The sequence below is a fragment of the Salmo salar genome, chromosome 14 (genome assembly GCF_965601325.2).
Source record: "Salmo salar chromosome 14, fSalSal1, whole genome shotgun sequence".
Lineage (NCBI taxonomy): Eukaryota > Metazoa > Chordata > Actinopteri > Salmoniformes > Salmonidae > Salmo > Salmo salar.
In genome coordinates, this window is record NC_138304.1 from 88,090,144 (window position 1) to 88,111,904 (window position 21,761).

Consider the following 21,761-nt stretch of genomic DNA (forward strand, 5'->3'; position numbering starts at 1 on the left):
TATTTTAACTCTTGCCACCAGTGGTGGTTCCCAAGTGATGTCATTATAGAGAGAGACTGAAAGTGGGCAGATGAAATACGTATTGGTCTTATTCATGGATCATAAATTATTAACAGGATTAATAATTGATATCAGATGATTCATATTTCAACGGCATCAGTGGATTTTAAATACTGGTCCAGACTTTTTGGACATCTCAATCCAATTCACCCAAATGCAAATCACCAGGAAGCATGACCTGTTGTGTATGATATACTGTGTGTCATCTGTTTCTCTACATGTCCATGTACTTCATTTAACTAAAGCAGCCATTCAAACAGGCTAAGATGAGTTGTTTGTCCTTGTCTGATTAGTAAGCCATCTCTAAGGATTTAATTCCAAATGGCACCCTATGTCCTTAACGGAGTGGCTGCGGTTCCGGATTTTCTGGAACACGACTTGCTGTTGCAAAACAAAGAGATTTCTGCACATGCAGGATCCACTAGCCTTCCACTTTTCAGCTGTTGCTCAGTGCTCAGTCACTCCTCTTTTATCAGTGCTCAGTCACTCCTCTTTTATCAGTGCTCAGTCACTCCTCTTTTATCAGTGCTCAGTCACTCCTCTTTTATCAGTGCTCAGTCACTCCTCTTTTATCAGTGCTCAGTCACTCCTCTTTTATCAGTGCTCAGTCACTCCTCTTTTATCAGTGCTCAGTCACTCCTCTTTTATCAGTGCTCAGTCACTCCTCTTTTGTCAGTGCTCAGTTACTCCTCTTTTGTCAGTGCTCAGTTACTCCTCTTTTATCAGTGCTCAGTCACTCCTCTTTTATCAGTGCTCAGTCACTCCTCCATTGTCAGTGCTGTCACTCCTTTGTCTGTTGTAACATTAGGCTATAGCAAACATAAGCAGGACACAAACAGGTTGTCTAGCAATTTCATGTTCTTTTTTTAGGAGGGAGTTAGCTATTTGGGGCCTACACAGCATATCAAACAAGCAAGCCACAGACAGGCAGTCAATAGCGATTTAATGTACTTTTTTCAACACTGTTACAAACGTTGGCAAACAGGTCTGATCTGGGTCTGATTCTGTGGCTCAGAGGCCTGTCCTGGACCCCTGTGGAGGGGCTGTGGAGGGCTGTTGACATTGTGTGCCCCCTGGGGTCCAGTGGAGAGGATGGTGGGTAGAACACACAGAGAGACTGATGACTGCTTTCTACAGAGAGAGAGAGCGAGAGAGAGAGAGCGCAGACAGGCTCCAAATCCTGCAGATGGATGGAATGTTAATGTGAGGATAAGACGAGGCACAGCCTGGAGGCTCTTATATGCTACCACTCAAGCCCAGCCCCTTCAAAACACACCCAACACTCGAGAGAGAGAGAGAGAGAGAGTAACAGGAAGAAAGAGAAACGGTATGCTCTTATAGTCTATCCAGGCCCCTCCACAACATAACACACCCAGCACTCAGAGAGAGAGAGAGAGAGAGAGAGCAGGAGAGGAAGAAAGAGAGATAAGAAGCTCTTATCCTGAGAGGGACAAATAAAGAGGGCGAGGGAGAGAGAGAGAGAGAGAGAGAGAGAGAGAGAGAGAGAGAGAGAGAGAGAGAGAGAGAGAGAGAGCATGGCTGAGTGTTATTGTAGTGTGGTTTTATAAAGGATAGACTGTCCATCTGGAACGACACTGAGTTAGACCAATGTGTTCTTTTGCAACTTCGACATTAGGTCTGCTGTCTGTTTGCTTCTATCATTCTTTCTACCACTGTTCTTATCATGCCCTCTCTTTTTCTGCCTTTGTTGTGTTGCATGGCTATGCTGATTTCTCCGTCACCACCAGAAACAGTACATGCTGTTCTCTCTGTCTCTGTCTCTGTGTCTGCCTCTCTCTCTCTCTCTCTCTGTCTCTCTGTCTCTCTGTCTCTTTCTGTCTCTCTGTCTCTCTCTCTCAATTACATTTCAATGTCAATTTATGGGGCTTTATTGTCATGGGAAACATGTATAGAATAAAAATAATAAACAATAAAAAATGGACAGAAAACATTACACTCACAAAAGTTCCAAAAGAATAAAGACATTTCAAATGTCATATTATGTATATATAGAGTGCTGTAACGATGTGCAAATAGTTAAAGTCCAAAAGGAAAATAAATGAACATGAATATGGGTTGTATTTACAATGGTGTATGTTCTTCACTGGTTGCCCTTTTCTTGTGGCAACAGGTCACAAATCTTGCTGCTGTGATGGCACACTGTGGTATTTCAACCAATAGATATGGAAGTTTAACAGAATTGGATTTGAATTCTTTGTGGGTCTGTGTAATCTGAGGGAAGTATGTGTCTCTAATATTGTCATACATTTAGCACGAGGTTAATAAGTGCAGCTCAGTTTCCACCTAATTTTGTGGGCAGTGTGCACATAGCCTGTCTTCTCTTGACAGCCAGGTCTGCCTACAACAGCCTTTCTCAATAGCAAGGCTATGCTCACTGAGTCTGTACATAGTCAAAGCTTTCCTTAATTTTGGGTCACAGATGTCAGGTATTCTGCCACTGTTTACTCTCTGTTTAGGGCCAAATAGCATTCTAGTTTGCTCTGTTTTTTTGTTAATTCTTTCCAATGTGTCAAGTAATTATCTTTTTGTTTTCTCATGATTTGGTTGGGTCTAATTTTGTTGCTGTCCTGGGGCTCTGTGGGGTCTGTTTGTTTTGGTGAACAGAGCCCCAGGACATTTTTACATTTACATTTTAGTCATTTAGCAGACACTCTTATCCAGAGCAACTTACAGTAGTGAATGCATACATTTCATTTCATGCATTTTGTTTTGTACTGGCCCCCCGTGGGAATCGAACCCACAACCCTGGCGTTGCACACACCATGCTCTACCAACTGAGCCACAGGGGACCAGCTTGCTTAGGGGACTCTTCTCCAGGTTCATCTCTCTGTAGGTGATGGCTTTGTTATGGAAGGTTTGGGAATTGCTTCATTTTAGGTGGTTGCAGAATTTAACTACTATTTTCGGGATTTTGATAATTAGCCGGTGTCAGCCTAATTCTGCTCTGCATGTATTATTTGGTGTTTTACGTTGTACACAGGGGATATTTTTGCAGAATTCTGCATGCAGAGCCTCAATCTGGTGTTTGTCTCATTTTATTCATTCTTGGTTGGTGAGTGGACCCCAGACTTCACAACCATAAAGGGCAATGGGTTCTATAACTGATTCAAGTATTTTTAGTCAGGTCTTAATTGGTATGTCAAATTTTATGTTCCTTTTGATGAGGTAGAAGGCCCTTCTTGCCTTGTCTCTCAGATCGTTCACAGCTTTGAGGAAGTTACCTGTGATGCTGATGTTTAGGCCGAGGGACATATCTTTTTTTGTGTGCTCTACGGCAACGGTGTCTAGATGGAATTTGTATGTGTGGTCCTTGCAACTGTACCTTTTTTGGAACTCCATTATTTTTGTCTTACTGGGATTTACTGTCAGTTCCCAGGTCTGACAGAATCTGTGCAGAAGATCTAGGTGTTGCTGTTGGCACTCCTTGGTTGGGGACAGAAGCATCAGATCATCAGCAAACTGTAGACATTTGATTTCAGATTCTAGTAGGGTGAGGCCGGGTGCCGCAGACTGTTCTAGTGCCCTCGCCCTTTCGTTTATATATATGTTGAAGAGGGCGGGGCTCAAGCTGGATCCATGTCTCAACCCACGGCCCTGTGGAAAGAAATTTGTGTTTTTTACCAATTTTAGTTAACGGCACACTGGTTGTGTACATGGATTTTGTAATGTCGTATGTTTTTCCCCCAACATCGCTTTCCATTCATTTGTATAGCAGATTCTCATGCCAAATTGAGTTGAAAGCTTTTTTGAAATGAACAAAACATGAGAAGACTTTGCCTTTATTTTTGTTTGTTTGTTTGGAAATTAGAGTGTGCAGGATGAATACGTGGTCTGTTGTACAGTAATTTGGTAAAAGCCAATTTGACATTTGCTCAGTACATTGTTTTCACTGAGGAAATGTATGAGTCTGTTGTTAATGGTAATGCAGAGGATTTTCCCAAGGTTGCTGTTGACACATATCCCACGATTATCAGGAATCAAGGTAAGACCCAGATGCAGACACGTCGACTTGACAATGGTTTAATATTCCAACATTGGCAGGTAATAGACAGGTCAAGGCAGGGAGGGGTCAGTAACCAGAGGTGGGGCAATGGTATCGGATGGCAGGCAGGCTCAGGGTCAGGGTTTGCAGAGGTCAACAATCCAGAGGTGGGGCAAAGGTACAGGATGGCAGGCAGAGTGGTCAGGCAGGCGGGCTCAGAGTCAGGACAGGCATGGGTCAAAACCAGGAGGGCAAGAATAAGAGAGACTGGGAAAAGCAGGAGCTGAGAATGAAAATGCTGGTTGACTTGACAAACTGGCAACAGAAAACACAGGTATAAATACATTGGGGATAATGGGGAAGATGGGCAGCACATGGAGGGGGGTGGAGACAATCACAAAGACAGGTGAAACAGATCAGTGTATGACAATGGTAGTTATTGGGGTCAAATATGTCTCTACTTTTGTGGATTGGGGTGATCAGTCCATGGTTCCAAACATTGGGGAAGATGCCAGAGCTGAGGATGATGTTAACCTCTATGGGCTAGGTGGGACGCTTGCGTCCCACCTACTCAACAGCCAGTTGAATCCTGTGGCGCGTTATTCAAATACCTTAGAAATGCTATTACTTCAATTTTTCAAAAATATGACTATTTTACACCATTTTAACCTCTTACATCTAGACGTTCCGCTAGCGGAACACCTGCTCCAATATCCAATGATAGGCGTGGCGCGAATTACAAATTCCTCAAAAATACAAAAACTTCAATTTTTCAAACATATGACTATTTCACAGCATTTTAAAGACAAGACTCTCCTTTATCTAACCACACTGTCCGATTTCAAAAAGGCTTTACAGCGAAAGCAAAACATTAGATTATGTCAGCAGAGTACCAAGCCAGAAATAATCAGACACCCATTTTTCAAGCTAGCATATAATGTCACAAAAACCCAGAAGACAGCTAAATGCAGCACTAACCTTTGATGATCTTCATCAGATGACACAACTAGGACATTATGTTATACAATACATGCATGTTTTGTTCAATCAAGTTCATATTTATATCAAAAAACAGCTTTTTACATTAGCATGTGACGTTCAGAACTAGCATACCCCCCGCAAACTTCCGGGGAATTTGCTAACAATTTACTAAATTACTCACGATAAACGTTCACAAAAAGCATAACAATTATTTTAAGAATTATAGATACAGAACTCCTCTATGCACTCGATATGTCCGATTTTAAAATAGCTTTTTGGTGAAAGCACATTTTGCAATATTCTAAGTACATAGCCCAGCCATCACGGGCTAGCTATTTAGACACCCGGCAAGTTTAGCCTTCACCAAAATCAGATTTACTATTATAAAAGTTTGATTACCTTTTGTTGTCTTCGTCAGAATGCATTCCCAGGACTGCTACTTCAATAACAAATGTTGGTTTGGTCCAAAATAATCCATCGTTATATCCGAATAGCGGCGTTTTGTTCGTGCGTCCCAGACACTATCCGAAATGGTAAATCAGGGTCGTGCGCATGGCGCAATTCGTGACAAAAAAATTCTAAATATTCCATTACCGTACTTCGAAGCATGTCAACCGCTGTTTAAAATCAATTTTTATGCAATTTATCTCGTAAAAAAGCGATAATATTCCGACCGGGAATCTCCTTTTCGGCAAACAGAGGAAAAATCACAAAGACGGGGGCAGCCAGGGCACGCGCCTAAGCCCACAGTCCCTTGATCGGCCACTTGAGAAAGGCGATAATGTGTTTCAGCCTGGGGCTGGGATGACGACGTTCAGATTTTTCCCGGGCTCTGAGCGCCCATGGAAGATGTAGGAAGTGTCACGTTAGAGCAGAGATCCTTTGTAAAAGATAGAGATGGCAAAGAAGTTCAAGAAATGGTCAGACAGGCCACTTCCTGTAAAGGAATCTCTCAGGTTTTGACCTGCCGTTTGAGTTCTGTTATACTCACAGACACCATTCAAACAGTTTTAGAAACTTTGGAGTATTTTCTATCCAAAGCCAATAATTATATGCATATTCTAGTTACTGGGCAGGAGTAGTAACCAGATTAAATCGGGTACGTTTTTTATCCAGCCGTGAAAATACTGCCCCCTAGCCATAACAGGTTAAAGATAAGACTCTCGTTAATCTAACCACACTGTCCGATTTCAAAAAGGCTTTACAACGAAAGCAAAACATTAGATTATGTCAGCAGAGTACCCAGCCAGAAATAATCAGACACCCATTTTTCAAGCTAGCATATAATGTCACATAAACCCAAACCACAGCTAAATGTAGCACTAACCTTTGATGATCTTCATCAGATGACAACCCTAGGACATTATGTTATACAATACATGCATGTTTTGTTCAATCAAGTTCATATTTATATCAAAAAACAGCTTTTTACATTAGCATGTGACTAGCATGTGACTAGCATTCCCACCGAACACTGCCAGTGAATTTACTAAATTACTCACGATAAACGTTCACAAAAAGCATAACAATTATTTTAAGAATTATAGATACAGAACTCCTCTATGCACTCGATATGTCCAATTTTAAAATAGATTTTCGGTGAAAGCACATTTTGCAATATTCTCAGTAGATAGCCCGGCATCACAGGGCTAGCTATTTAGACACCCAGCAAGTTTAGCACTCATCAAAGTCAGATTTACTATAAAAAAAATGTTATTACCTTTGTTGTCTTCGTCAGAATGCACTCCCAGGACTTCTACTTCAATAACAAATGTTGGTTTGGTCCAAAATAATCCATCGTTATATCCAAATAGCGACGTTTTGTTTGTGCGTTCAAGACACTATCCTAAAGGGTAAATAAGGGTGGCGAGCATGGCGCAATTCGTGACAAAAAAATTCTAAATATTCCATTACCGTACTTCGAAGCATGTCAACCGCTGTTTAAAATCAATTTTTATGCCATTTTTCTCATAAAAAAGCGATAATATTCCGACCGGGAATCTGCGTTCAGGTAAACAGACAAAGGAAAAGAAAGCATTCGGTCGACGCGGGCACGCGCCTAAGCCCATAGTACTCTGAGTGGCTACTTGCCAAAAGCGATAAAGTGTTTCAGCCAGAGCCTGCCTCGATATCGTTCAGCTTTTTCCCGGGCTCTGAGAGCCTATGGAAGACGTAGGAAGTGTCACGTTATTGCACAGATCCTGAGTCTTCAATAAAAAGAGCCAAGATGAAACACTACTTCTCAGACAGGCCACTTCCTGCTTGAAATCTTCTCAGGTTTTGGCCGGCCATATGAGTTCTGTTATACTCACAGACACCATTCAAACAGTTTTAGAAACTTTAGGGTGTTTTCTATCCAAAGCCAATAATTATATGCATATTCTAGTTACTGGGCAGGAGTAGTAACCAGATTAAATCGGGTATGTTTTTTATCCGGCTGTGTCAATACTGCCCCCTAGCCCTAACAGGTTAAAAAGTTTAAGTATAGCAAATTGGAATTTGTGTTCTGTATACTTTATAATTTCATTTAGGATACCATCAACACCACAGGCCTTTTCGGGTTGGAGGGTTTTTATTTTGTCCTATAGTTAATTCAATGTCATTGGAGAATGTAGTGGGTTCTGGTATTCTTTAATAGTTGATTCTAATATTTGTATTTGATCATGTATATGTTTTTTTCTGTTTGTTCTTTGTTATAGAGCCTAACAGATTGGATAAGTGGTTTATCCATACATCTCTGTTTTGGATAGATAACTCTTTGTGTTGTTGTTTGGTTAGTGTTTTCCAATCTTCCCAGAAGTGGTTAGGTTGTCTGCCTGACATTTTTATATTTGATAGGGAAGCTGTGAGGTCAAATATACTGTTTAGGTTGTCCACTGTCAAGTTTACACCTTCACTAATGTTTTGTCCAGGAAGTTGTCTAGAAGGGATTGAATTTGTTGTACCCTAATTGTTTTTTGGTAGGTTTCTACACTAATTTCCTTCCATCTATAGCATTTCTTAATATTATGCAGTTCCTTTGGCATTTATGCCTCATGAATGAGTATTGCTCTGTTCAAGTAGAGTGTGATTTTGCTGTGATCTGATAGAGGTGTCAGTGGGCTGACAGTGAACACTCTGAGAGACTCTGGGTTGAGGTCAGTGATAAAGTAATCTACAGTACTAATGCCAAGGTATGAGCTGTAGGTGAACCTACCATAGGAGTCCCCTCGAAGCCTACCGTTGACTATGTACAGACCCAATGTGTGACAGAGCTGCAGGATAGGATAAAGTAATCCTTCTAACCCCCCCCCCCAAAAAAAAAAGATTTAGATGCACTATTGTAAAGTGGTTGTTCCACTGGATATCATAAGGTGAATGCACCAATTTGTAAGTCGCTCTGGATAAGAGTGTCTGCTAAATGACTTAAATGTAAATGTAAATGAGTTCTGACCCGTTTTTTTGGGGGTTGTTTTGTCATAGTTGTGTCTAGGGGGGGGCATATTTGGGAGGGAATGCTATCACCTCCAGGTAGGTGTTTGTCCACTAAGAGTGTCAGGTTCTTGTCCAGTTCTGGCATTTGGGTTGCCACAGACTATTACATGTCCCTGGGCCTGGAAATGGTTGATCTCTCCCTCTAGGATGGGGATTCTATTGGGGATCTCTCTCTCTCTCTCTCTCTCTCTCTCTCTCTCTCTCTCTCTCTCTCTCTCTCTCTCTCTCTCAGTATCTCCTTTTCTTTTCTGGCTCTCTCACGCAAACACACAAACTCACTCACCACCACTTAAAGTACATGTCTGATGGTTCAGCATGGAACAATGGGAACAATGGGAATAGTGTCTCTCGCATTAGGACACAATGTTATTTTGTGAAGAATGATTAAGGATGGAAAACATAGCATGCCTGGGCATGGTCTATCGATGATGTCTGGATCACTGAATCAGATCACACTGCACAAACACCATGCATCTCAATATATTGCTGTGTTAATGGTAAGGTGTGAGTGTTACATACATCTACAAACTGTTAGTGGTGGCACTTTGTCTCAGCCTGGACTCAGTGGGTCTGGATCTACAGTAGGCTCCCCAATGAGTGGTGTAAACACCCTGTGTTACCATTATCAAACAGTCTCCAGATAACGCTGATTTTAGTCATCACAGATAAAATACTTTAGATCCTCTGAGTGGCAAGGAAGAGTCTCCAGAAGGTGTAGGAGACGCACTATTTGGTGCAGTGTCAGTAAACTCACAGAGCGCTTTATGTCCAATGTTTCATGTTGTGAATTATACCCTTTGGAGGGATAGCGACAAACAGAACAGAAAGAGACAAGGGTGTCTGAGAAAAAGTTAAGTTCACCAGTTAAAAACAACAGAAGATGAATCAAGGTGACACTGGGAGTGGTGAGAGATGACAGAACCCAATGTGTGTGTGCATGTGCGCGTGTCACAGACAGAAAGTTTCTCTCCCTGTGAATTCATCAAGCCCTGAGCTGTCCTGATTCACAACAAAGAGAGACGGATTTATCTGTGAGCCATGGAGGGCACCAAGGGGAATGAGGATTAATGGGCTGTGTAGGCCGGGGCCTGGGCCTTGCCTGACACTGGCTCCAGGATAGGGCTGTTCCAGCCCAGGGAGGTCCTGTGGCAGCCGGCCCCAGGTAGAGGGGTGCCCGGGGGGAGCATGGATCTGATGCCCCTGGATCGCAGCATTACTCCACTCCAGCCAGGGCTCATATGGGACTCTGTGTTTGATATCTATGTCGGGGTGGGAGAACAAAGAGTTCAAATGGGGCTAGTTCGGGCAGCAGCCACTCACATTTCACACACACACTGCACTCAAAACAGAGCAGGCCGGCCAGAGAGAGCGAGAGAGAGAAAGCGAGAGATGATTATGAAATAGAAAGATCATGTACTGTGTGTGTGTGTGTGTCTGTCTGTAAGTGTGTGTGTGAGTGGGTTGGTTCTTCTATTCTAAAATAGTCCCCACAGGTATAGTAAAACAAGGACAATTCTTCCTTGTGGGGACATTTACCACGTCCCTATGAGGACAAAGGCTATTTTAAATTCAGGGGTTAGGTTTAGGATTAGGGTTAGGGTAAGGGTTAAAGGGCTAGACTGCAGTGGGCTAAGTCAGGGTCACACAGAGAATTTCTTGGTATTATTAAAACAATCTATTTGAAACAAAAGTATACACCTCACACACGTGGTTATGGGATCAACAAAAAGAAGACTCCTCTACCATGTCAGATATAGAGTTGAAATGTATTACATTTTGAGTTTGCATCCCAATATTAGACTTTATATACATCACAGAAGACTGAAATATAACACAACTGTTTGACATAGAAACACTGGGATTTTTGAGCCCCCGAGGCCGGCTGACTGCGGAGGGCACCTGCCACCCTGAGGCTGCAGGGCTCCCGGGCTGCCCCCCCCCCACCCTGCGCGACAAACATGCTGCTAGACGAGGGGGTATAGCTCAGCCTGATCACTAGAAATAGACTTCGATTTCAGATGTTTGAAAAGGTCCCCAGAATATTGATATATGCCTTTCTCGGCGCTCACAAATGTGTAGTTTTTGCGATTATGCACCACTGGCCGCAAACTCGTGATAACTGGAGCCAGAGCACCCTGCTTAGAACACTGTACCACTGCAGTTCACAGTGCTCTAGCAAGCCGTGAAAATACCTGATGATACGTTTTTCATTATTCTGTTTTAAGCCTTCCCCAAACCATAGCCCTAACCTTAACCACTCGGAATTAAAGACCTAAACTGTTAACCTTTGAGTTGTTTCTGTTTTAACCCAGTAACCATGCAGAATGAATGCATCAAAATAGACATTCATCCATAATACGTGGAATTTCAAAGGGAAACTATGAGATCTTGTTGGTAATGTATATCTACCACGTTGGGGCGCCGGTAGTTTGTGTGCGTGTTTGTGTGCCTGTGCGTGTGTGTGTGTGTGTGTGAGCGTGTGTATGTGCATGTGCGTGTGTGCATGTGTGGGTGCGTGCGTGTGTGTGTCCTGACTATGCTGGGTTGGCGAGGGGGGTAGATGTACCACGGCCCTGTGTGTGTGTACAGAAGCTCTATCTAGCTGTACAGTCAGAACACCAGCAGGCCACCCAATGGCAGCATGGACCAACGCTGGGCTGATTACCCTTTTGTCCTCTAGCTCCTTATCCCACGGACGCAGGTCCCAGATAATGAATTCCTTTGAATATTAGACATTTTCAAGATCCCAGCCCCTCGCCTGATTATTATTGGCCCTTTTCCACTGATTTCATGAATACTGCAGACTGAGATTCTAGTCCAGTGTGACATTCAGAGAGCTTCCCTTCTGCTGCAAGGTTATTGAAGAGTGAATCGCATTAATCCAAGGCATTTATATTGCAGTAATACTGTATGTATTCCCTGTTTTATGCTTGGATTGGGAGCTTTTGGCACAAAGGACATTTTCTCATGTCTCCCGCCATTAATTGTGTTTAGTTTGCACTTTAGAGGTTGAAAGGGTTTTAAATGAAAGCCATGATGGCTATTGCACACATTATTTCAGTGTCAACATTTGATATTCAACATTGTACCTGGGAAAGCTGGGAAAGTTATAGCATTTGAATATAATTAATTCAGCCAAAGAAGACGCGCTTCGGTCCGACCTTGAGTCATATGTTTACGCTTTGCATCTTACAGATGGTAATTGTATGCTTTGTACAATGGGGTATTGTGCCTGCCCTTAACACTTCTGTTCGGTATTTCCATGACTGTACCTTGGCTGTGTTTGTGTGTGGTTGGTGATGGTAGACACTGCTGTTGAGCATGATAACGTCAGCTATAGGTCCTCATTCATCTCAGAAAAGTCTCCATCTTTTTCTCTCTCTCCCTCTCTCCCTCTGTACCTTAAAGAACAGATGAAATGGAAATCTGTTCCAACCAAGGCACCATCAGGGGAGACAACAAACCCGAAAAAAAAACGGCAACTGCAAGGTCTTTTATTTTAGAGGGGTATCTTAGCGCCTAAGAAAAAGGGTGGAAAAGGGAATCTGAATTAATCATCGGTTTCATTTCCATATGACCTCGGAAGCATCTGTCAGAACATGTTAAGTGAGCGAGACGCGTTTGGTAAAGGGCAATCTCGTGTGGCGGAGGTCTGTTTGTTGAAACTACTTCCTGAAATAGTGCTGAGCTAGGTGTTAAGAGCTAGGTGTTTAAGGCTATGTCCCAAATGACACCCTACTCCTACTACTAGCCCTATGGGTTCTTCAAAATGAGTGCAATACTTAGGGAATAGGGTGCCGTTTGGGACGCAGCCTCTGCTTGTGGGCACTGCGCTGGAGCACTTAGCTCTGGAAGTGCTGTGTGTGTCCGTGTGTGTGTGCGTGCGTGTGTGCCTGCGTGCGCGTGTGTGTGAGAGAGCGCATGGCTGGAAGACAGGGTTCACCCTAGCTGCTTGTGAAACGAGGAGCTTGCCTCTGCTTGTCAGGCAGTTGGCTTTGTAGCGAAATATCTAGGCTGTGTATGAACATGACTTTGAGTGGTACAGCTCAGCGTGTGCGTGTTCTGTCTGTAAGAGTTTTCATGTGAACTCTTTTTTGAGGCAGTTGCTACATCCATTGTCAGACTTACACATTTTTGATATGTACCCATTGATACTTGAAGAATATAACTTATGAATGCCTCATGAGTTTAGTTCAGAACCCAAGATATAAGCTTGTTTTACTCCATTGTTTGTAAACAAAGTAAACGTAAACAAGCACTGTACAGCCTCAAAACATGGTTTTGATATAATGGACGGTCAGTCTTTTTATCAATAGCCCTGTCTATGAATTTGAAGGTGGTTACATTTCTCAAGCCCAATCCCTCAACTGTTTACCAATAAAAGTGTCAGGGAGTTTTCTTTGATATTGTTTCAGCTGATGAAATATATCCCTGAAAGACTGGTATCCTTACCTAGAGTACACACTGAAACCTATTCATATGAGGAATGGGTCACAAAGGCTCTGACGAAGGCCAATATGCTGATACGTAAGCTTGACTAAACTAAGTAATAATGGCAAGAGCTAACACAGATGTGAAAGTTGGCCTACTTTTCCTTTTAGGAGGAATGGGTCTGAAATCTGAAGGATGGCACAAACCATAGGGTGAGCTGTTGCCAAACTGGTACTCAGGTCTTCTCTGGTTCCATGGCGTACAGTTGTTTTAGTCTATTTGGTATTGGCAGCAAATGTTCTTCTTACATTGCAAGACATTAGAGTGAGCTTTGATATCAAAGCCGTTACGAGAGGAATTTTCAGTTAAATATTGGGTATTTATTGAATTCGCATCTGGGACAATACTCTCCAAATACATGCATAGTTCCAACACATAAAGCTATACCGCTCTACAGTACGTGTCTGCTGAAGATAAAGTCAGTCCTCGGCCTCCCTCCCAGACACAGTAAATGGACCATGGGCTCTCTGTTCTCTCTGTTCCGTTCAACAAAGCACATTCTCTGGGGAAGGTTTGAGCTTTTTCCCCTGACTTGGGCCCAGTATTGGAGTGGGGAGGCTGAGGTTGCCAGTGGTTTGGCGTTTGGGGAGGGAGGTCTGTGTGTGTACAGTAGTACAATACCACGACTGCTACAAATACTGACATTTTAACACAAAGCTGTTGGACTTCTCCCCACACTAAAAACCCACACTCAACAAACACAACGGCATTAAAACTGGATCGTAGGCTATTATGCCTACGTTAAAATGATATATGCTCTTCCCTAACCAAAACTATTGGCCTATGTTTCTTATTGTGCATTCAGGCGATACAGACGTGTTGCAGTGATAGTTAGCATTTCTCTCATCTTGTGTTATTGAAGGTGGTATTTGGAACGTAGCCTCTGTGCAGTTGGGCTCTTCAGCATAACATGAATAAAGGCCCATCAATAATGGCCTTGTTTGTACATGCCCAATTGCGCGTGTGTGTTTTCCCTGTCCTGTACTGAATGTATGCATGAGGAGTCGAGCACACACTCATCTTGTCTACTTAGGCATACAACTCAAAGGCACTACTCTTAACTTGGGTAAAACATCCTGGCAAATCTCATCATTTCTACGTTTCTGTTTAAATACAGAATCAAATCTGTAATACTTTTCTGGTAAAAATATGGATTGTTGCAATTCAAAAGCAACTGTATATAGTATTAGACAAGGGTTGTATGTATCAAGCGTCTCAGTAGGAGTGCTGATCTAGGGTCAGCCCCCCCCCCCCCTCTTCCATGCCATGTTATTCATTGTGATCTAAAAGGCAAAACGGATCCTTAATCAGCCCTCCTACTTTCAGACGCATGATATTTACGGTCCCCGAATCTGTTTCCCAGGGTGACTGTTAGTGTAAAGATACCATTTAATCAAACCAAGAAATCAAAGGGATTCAGGCAAGATGTATGTATGACCTCCATACAGTATATTTGATATTGGGATGGCCATTGGGTGTAATGACCCATCCCTTGTGCATCACTAACCAAAGAAGCTTTGGACTTAATCACAACATAGCAGTCCTATAAGCATACTATTATGTAGATGCATAGATACTGTAGATTCATTAGCATCTGTTGCCCTTTCCTGCAGTCAAAAGACCAAATCGGCCTCAAGGGGCCGATAATTAATAATGAATTAATACCACTTTATTTTTTGTATTTTTTGCTTAAAATCCAGTGTTTCTATGTCAAACAGTTGTGTTATATTTCAGTCTTCTGTGATGTATATAAAGAGTAATATTGGAATGCAAACTCAAAATGTAATACATTTCACCTCTATATCTGACATGGTAGAGGAGTCTTCTTTTTTTAAGACCATAACCATGTGTGTGAGGTGGATACTTTATTTAAGAATACCAAGAAACCCTCTGTGTGACCCTGATTTAGCCCACGGCAGTAAAATCATTAACTGACCTCCTAATAGACAGTTAGCAGGGCAAGATGGTGCAAGTGAGTGTCGTAAGTGTTCACCCTAATCTCATATATTAAGTGATTACACATGTGATTTGGATCTCCTCATTTCAAAATCAAAAGTTACTGGAAATGTCCAACCCTGACTGGGCATCCATCATTGGGCTTACTTCTTGGAAACCAAAGACAATTTGGGTCAGGGGGAACGTAAAGTTAGAGAAATCAGCAACTAAGTGACTTACAACGTACTGTTTCTCCCGAGAACAAGTAGTCTCAGCATCAAATTGCAAATTGTCATTTCGTAACAATTTAGGGCAAGTACAGTAGAGTTTTGTTATGCTAATGACTTGGCTGGGTAAAGAGTTTTTCTGCCTTCACAATGACGCCATCAAAGCGGTTAGGGAGGGTAAATAAAGATATTTCTGTGTTACTGTGTACAGTTGAGAGGAAGCCCACAGTGTGCACCAGTGTTTTGCGGCTTTGCTCAGAACACTAAGAGACTCTCCGAGAGGTTTCCAATTAAAAGATTTAAATAAACATACAGTGCTGTTACCTTGGGGAGTCCCTGCCACAGTTTTACGCCCACTGCTGTTGTAATGAAGAATAATGATGTACTTTTGTGATGTTATTTGCACAATGTCATTTTTATTTTTTAAAGCAGCTCAATATGCTCATTGCCAAAGAGAGGAGGAGCAGTTGACAAAACAGTAATTGTATAATGACACATTGTGATCTATTTTGCCGTGCTTTAGTACCTACCATCCACTGAGGCTACGCTTAAAATAGATGTCACAATTTAGCTCTCATGCATTTTCTAAACGGCCAGTACACCTGTGACAACTAGTAACGGTCTTGTTTCTATTTTGATAGCTTGGTGTGAAATGATGAATTGTGTTAACACAATGGTTCTAAGCTTTTTTGTTAGTATTTTAATTAGTTAAAGACTTCTTTCTATTTTCTCTCTTTCTCTCTTTTAGTGCTGTTTGGGCAATTTGTCTTGTTCCAGACATCACTCAATGACGTTGTGGACATTTATGATGGGCCTACGCAGCAGTCTCCACTCCTGTCTTCTCTCTCTGGCTCCCACTCAGGTAATACAAACAGCAACACAACACAACACAACACAACACAACACAACGACAGACACGTCAGTAAAAGCGGCACTGAACATTGTTCTGGAGATTTTCCTTTTTGTCACTGTGCTTGCTGTTCGGGGTTCTGGGCTGGGTTATTGTACAAAAAGGCTTTAAAGCCACATCCCAAGAGCCATACATTAGTCACATATTGGACCCGTTTATTCAGTATCACTTTAGTCTCCATACAAAGTATTTATCAGCAAAGCATCTGTTCCCCTTGGGTCCATACCCTCAGTTATGCTGAGCTATTGAGCCGTGCGCATGTGCGTTGGTGTGTGTGTGCATGTGTGTACGTGCTTGCTTGCTTGTGTGTATATAAGACGGAGGGGAAATGACATGGTCTGTACCATGTAATCAGCAGCACCTTATGATATGCTCTTAACAAAGAGGTAAATGCTGATACAAGGCTGTACATTTCCCCCGTGGCTATCAGGGATAAGACCACCAAAGTGCCAGGGAGACTGTGAAGAAGAAGAAGAAGAGGAAGACAACGAGGTGGAATGAAAGGGGTCCGTTGGCAATCAATAAGGCCTTCTATCAAAGCATGAATCCCTTGTTGCCTCTTAATGTTCTGTTCAAGTATAACATTGAACTAATAGCTGATTAGTTCAGCACGACAGGCATCAGAGTTAAACAACGCCAGATCAGAGATCAACATGATTGATTAATCCAATGGACTCTGATACATTTATCTTTAACTAGGTCGGATCATCAGTTGTTGGACAGCCAACCTACACATCAATCAGAAGAATAACCTTTCATCCTGTGAAATCTTTGTGTGCGGTGGAGTTGTAAGTTGTGTTTGATTGATCATTGAAATCCGTCATTTTTTTTCTTTCTTCAGGAGAGTCTCTACCCTTGAGCACGGGCAACCAGATAACCATAAAGTTCACCACGGTCGGCCCGGAGACTGCTAAGGGCTTTCACTTTGTCTACCAAGGTTGGTCTTCCATAGATAAACTCAGCAAAAAAAGAAACGTCCACTCACTGTCAACTGCGTTTATTTTCAACAAACTTAACATGTGTAAATATTTGTATGAACATAACAAGATTCAACAACTGAGACATGAACTGAACAAGTTCCACAGACATGTGACTAACAGAAATTGAATACTGTGTCCCTGAACAAAGGGGGGGGTCAAAATCAAAAAGTAACAGTCAGTATCTGGTGTGGCCACCAGCTGCATTAAGTACTGCAGTGCATCTCCTCCTCATGGACTGCACCACATTTGCCAGTTCTTGCTGTGGGATTTTACCCCACTCTTCCACCAAGGCACCTGCAAGTTCCCAGACATTTCTGGGGGGAATGGCTCTAGCCCTCACCCTCCAATCCAACAGGTCCCAGACGTGCTCAATGGGATTGAGATCCGGTCTCTTCGCTGGCCATGGCAGAACACTGACATTCCTGTCTTGCAGGAAATCACGCACAGCACGAGCAGTATGGCTGGTGGCATTGTCATGCTGGAGGGTCATGTTAGGATGAGCCTGCAGGAAGGGTACCTCATGAGGGAGGAGGATGTCTTCCCTGTAACGCACAGGTTTGAGATTGCCTGCAATGACAACAAGCTCAGTCCGAGGATGCTGTGACACACCGCCCCAGACCATGATGGACCCTCCACCTCCAAATCGATCCTGCTCCAGAGTACAGGCCTCGGTGTAACGCTCATTCCTTCGACGATAAACGCGAATCCGACCATCACCCCTGGTGAGACAAAACAACAACTCGTCAGTGAAGAGCACTTTTTGCCAGTCCTGTCTGATCCAGCGACAGTGGGTTTGTGCCCATAGGTGACGTTGTTGCCAGTGATGTCTGGTGAGGACCTGCCATACAACAGGCCTACAAGCACTCAGTCCAGCCTCTCTCAGCCTATTGCGGACAGTCTGAGCACTGATGGAGGGATTGTGCACTCCTGGTGTAACTCGAGCAGTTGTTGTTGCCATCATGTACCTGTCCCGCAGGTGTGATGTTTGGATGTACCGATCCTGTGCAGGTGTTGTTACACGTGGTCTGCCACTACGAGGACGATCAGCTGTCCGTCCTGTCTCCCTGTAGCGCTGTCTTAGGCATCTCACAATATGGACATTGCAATTTATTGCCCTGGCCACACCTGCAGTCCTCATGCATCCTTGGAGCATGCCTAAGGCACATTCACACAGATGAGCAGGGACCCTGGGCATCTTTCTTTTGGTGTTTTTCAGAGTCAGTAGAAAGGCCTCTTTAGTGTCCTAAGTTTTCATAACTGTGACCTTAATTGCCTACCGTCTGTAAGCTGTGAGTGTCTGAACGCCCGTTCCACAGGTGCATGTTCATTAATTGTTTATGGTTCATTGAACAAGCATGGGAAACAGTGTTTAAACCCTTTACAATGATGATCTGTGAAGTTATTTTGATTTTTACGAATTATCTTTGAAAGACAGGGTCCTGAAAAAGTTTATTTCATAGATTATACTGAATTATTCATAAGTACAGTGTCCATATTAGGACATCCTTATGACTCTGAGGCTGTACTAATTTTGGCAACATACATACAAAACTAAGCCCTTTCTGTCTTCCAATATTGGGTATTTTAGCTCTGTCATGACATTATTCTAATGAATCAGCAAGTCGCTTTCATCCAACCCCAGCCAAGCCAGAGGCATGGATTGAGTTTAGCTGTGCCACTACGTGTTCGAAATGACTGTATAAACATTAGGATCCTTTGAATACAGTACCTCCACGTGTAATAAATATTGAAATGTGTGACTCTGACAGGGAGTGAAATAAATTGAGCTTTATTGATAGCTTAAAGAATGCTCTCAAGAGTAATGAGGGTCTGTAAATTAAAATTATTTTTAGATGCCTGACATTTAGAACGTCACACACTTCCATAGAGTACATACAGTCATCAGTAGTGTGCAGAAGCAGGAGGGGTACATTTCAATTTTTCTGTCAGCTAGCTATCTGTTGATGACGTTGCCTGGCCCCAAAACCTGTCTGTTCAGCACTATCACAGGCACATAGGTGTCCTGCTCAGCAAGATGCTTCACATATCCCCAAAAAGCTTAGAATGATCAAGCTTCTTAGAACTTTCGCAAAATGTACACATTCCACATTTCCCCTCCTTGAAATCTCCTCAGAGTAATTTTGCGTGGCAGATGGCACTCTATTCCCTACATAGAGCACTACTTTTGAACAGAGCTCTATGGGTCTTGGTCAAAAGTAGTGCAATATATAGGAAATAGTGTCCCATCTAGCAGCAGCATCCTCCAGTGTAGAAGTCTCATTCCCCCCTGACACATGCTAAGCCTAACTCCTGGACGGATCCCAACAACTCCCTGCCTCCCTCGCTGCCTCTCTGCGTCCCTGCCTCTCTGCCTCCCTGCCTCCCTTCCTTCCTCCTTAATTTTTGGACTCATTCATTTGTTCTTGCAATTGCGAGCTAGGCCTGCTGACTTAAATCCCACTCAATAGCTCAGTTATTGCACTTCTCAACATTTAATCCCAATTTTAATTTTCTGTTTAAATAGAACACCACCAGACTTTTACACAAATGACAGATTCAGTCAGATGGTTCTTGTTTATGTGATAACCCTGCCTTCAGTATTCAAGTGTGTAATAGTTTTTCTGAGCGCTCAGGGGCGGATGATGAAGGTAACAGACACACGCTCTCCTCTGCTCTTACAAAGCCTAAGAACACCATGGTGCTGGTCTGTCTCAGACGTGGTTTTGCATTGATGTTATATCTTACCTCAGAACCCATTATCAAATGTCACGTTAGCTAGCTAGCCAGCTAGCTGAAAGTCTGTGGTGAGAGATTGGATATATCTAATTTGAAGTTTTTCTCCCCTGCTGCTGCTTCTTCTTCTATTGCTTTACTGACACCTCCTATCCTATCCACAGCTGTCCCAAGGACCAGTGCCACCCAGTGCAGTTCAGTCCCTGAGCCTCGCTTCGGCAAACGGATCGGGAACGACTTCGCCATGGGTGCCTCGGTCCTGTTTGAGTGTAACCCTGGATACATCCTGCACGGTTCCACCGCCATCCGCTGTGAGACCGTCCCCGACACCCTGGCCCAATGGAATGACTCGCTACCCACTTGTGTTGGTCAGTATGATTGACCAAGCTACCGTGGCTACCGTGTGTGAGAAACACCCCTGATTGTTCTAACGCTAACAAGCTTTGTCAACATGCCAATCGTCACGGGCCGCCTCTTAAGTGAGGCAAAGACATTATCGTGGGAGCGTCAGTGTGCACACAAAAGCAGACTGGGGTTTTGGCTGTGAGGGTCGCTCAGAGGGCCTTCCTTACCACTCTGAACAGAATGTTTCCTCTTGGCTGTGCATTCAGCCAGGTCTAAAGAGTGTGGTGAGGAGACGAGAGAGGATAGAGACAGAGGGTTGAGCAAGAAGAGAAGAGAGAGAGAGTGTGAGAGAGAGAGATTGGCTCCGGCCTGTTTCTTACATATTTTGACTATCAATAGAACTGCAATCTATTATTGTAAAAACAGCAAACTTTCTAACTCCGCCCATAACTTTTTGACTTTATAGCACTCCCAGAAGGCATGAATTATTGAGTCATTGTTAGTTTTACACTTAAGACATGACTCTGCCGTTGTGCTGTAGAATTTGTGAATTTTGTCTCATATATATAATAAATTCTACACATTAGTTTATACTGAATTAAGCGTAAATGTTGGTTAACTGTAATTTTGTTAGTTATATGTTCCAACCCTCCCTCCATCTTGTGCCAATATCAGTTCTTTTTTAAATCTTGGTTCCAATCATTTCTATTTGTCAATTGGATTACATTTGAAGGATATTTTAAAGACTCCCTTTTTTCTCTTCAAGTAAGTTTAGCCTTTTTCCTGCATCCTCTTTTTCGCAGACCACACACCAATATTCAAGGTTCTGTTTTTGAGCCAGATCGACATTCTTATCACACTACTTTTAAGGCAGGGATTTTTTCTAGGCTTTTTTTGTGTACTTGGTGGGCTACAGTAGGCAGAGTGTGTGCCTGTCTGATGGGAGAGTTGTAGATTACATTTTGATCTGTGTTAGCTCCCTGTTCCTCAATGGCAGAGACAGAATAACATGGTGTCCTTTCCTGTCAAGCCCATCCAAAGCCCTGCTCCAAAGCAAAGAAGGGTGACAGAGTACAGTAGTTCATAAACAGGATTTGACCTCAGCTGTTGTCTGCTTTTTCTGTTCATATATAAAGGGCCTCTATCTAGGTGTCTTTGAATGAATGGCCTCTGTCTAGTCATGTGGCAGTGAAAGGCTTCTATCTAGCTATCTGGAGGTGAAGAGCCTCTATCAATCCATTAGGGAGTGCAAAATTGACAGGGCCATATTTGCAAATGAATTGCTCTCTCCATGCTGCCTTTTTGGCCTGATGTTGAACTAGTCTTTTTAGTGTTTTCTGTTTTTCGCTCCTGTTTTCCAGTGGGAAGGATACGGTCCATAGGATTTTCTCTGTGATTATCTTAGCACTATGGCCGCATTTTATATATCATCTGTAAAATATGGATGAGTTGAAATTGCTCTGAAGTGAATTTGTTGAATAATTTAAGCGCCTGACACAGATATATTGGACTTTGCTCTCTTTCGCTCGTTGCCCTCTTTTCTTTCTTTCTTTCTTTCTTTCTTTCTTTCTTTCTTTCTTTCTTTCTTTCTTTCTTTCTTTCTTTCTTTCTTTCTTTCTTTC

General features: G+C 42.7%; 1 protein-coding gene across 1 annotated transcript in view; it reads left to right on the forward strand.

The window, feature by feature from the left end:
• The window catches only part of LOC106570400 (CUB and sushi domain-containing protein 3), a 738,870-nt gene that overhangs the window by 520,955 nt on the left and 196,154 nt on the right, over nt 1-21,761 (forward strand). The window contains exons 33-35 of the mRNA XM_082961236.1: nt 15,920-16,033; nt 16,923-17,018; nt 19,959-20,162. Of these exons, the coding sequence (XP_082817362.1) occupies nt 15,920-16,033; nt 16,923-17,018; nt 19,959-20,162 (414 nt within the window). The remainder of the gene's footprint in view (nt 1-15,919; nt 16,034-16,922; nt 17,019-19,958; nt 20,163-21,761) is intronic.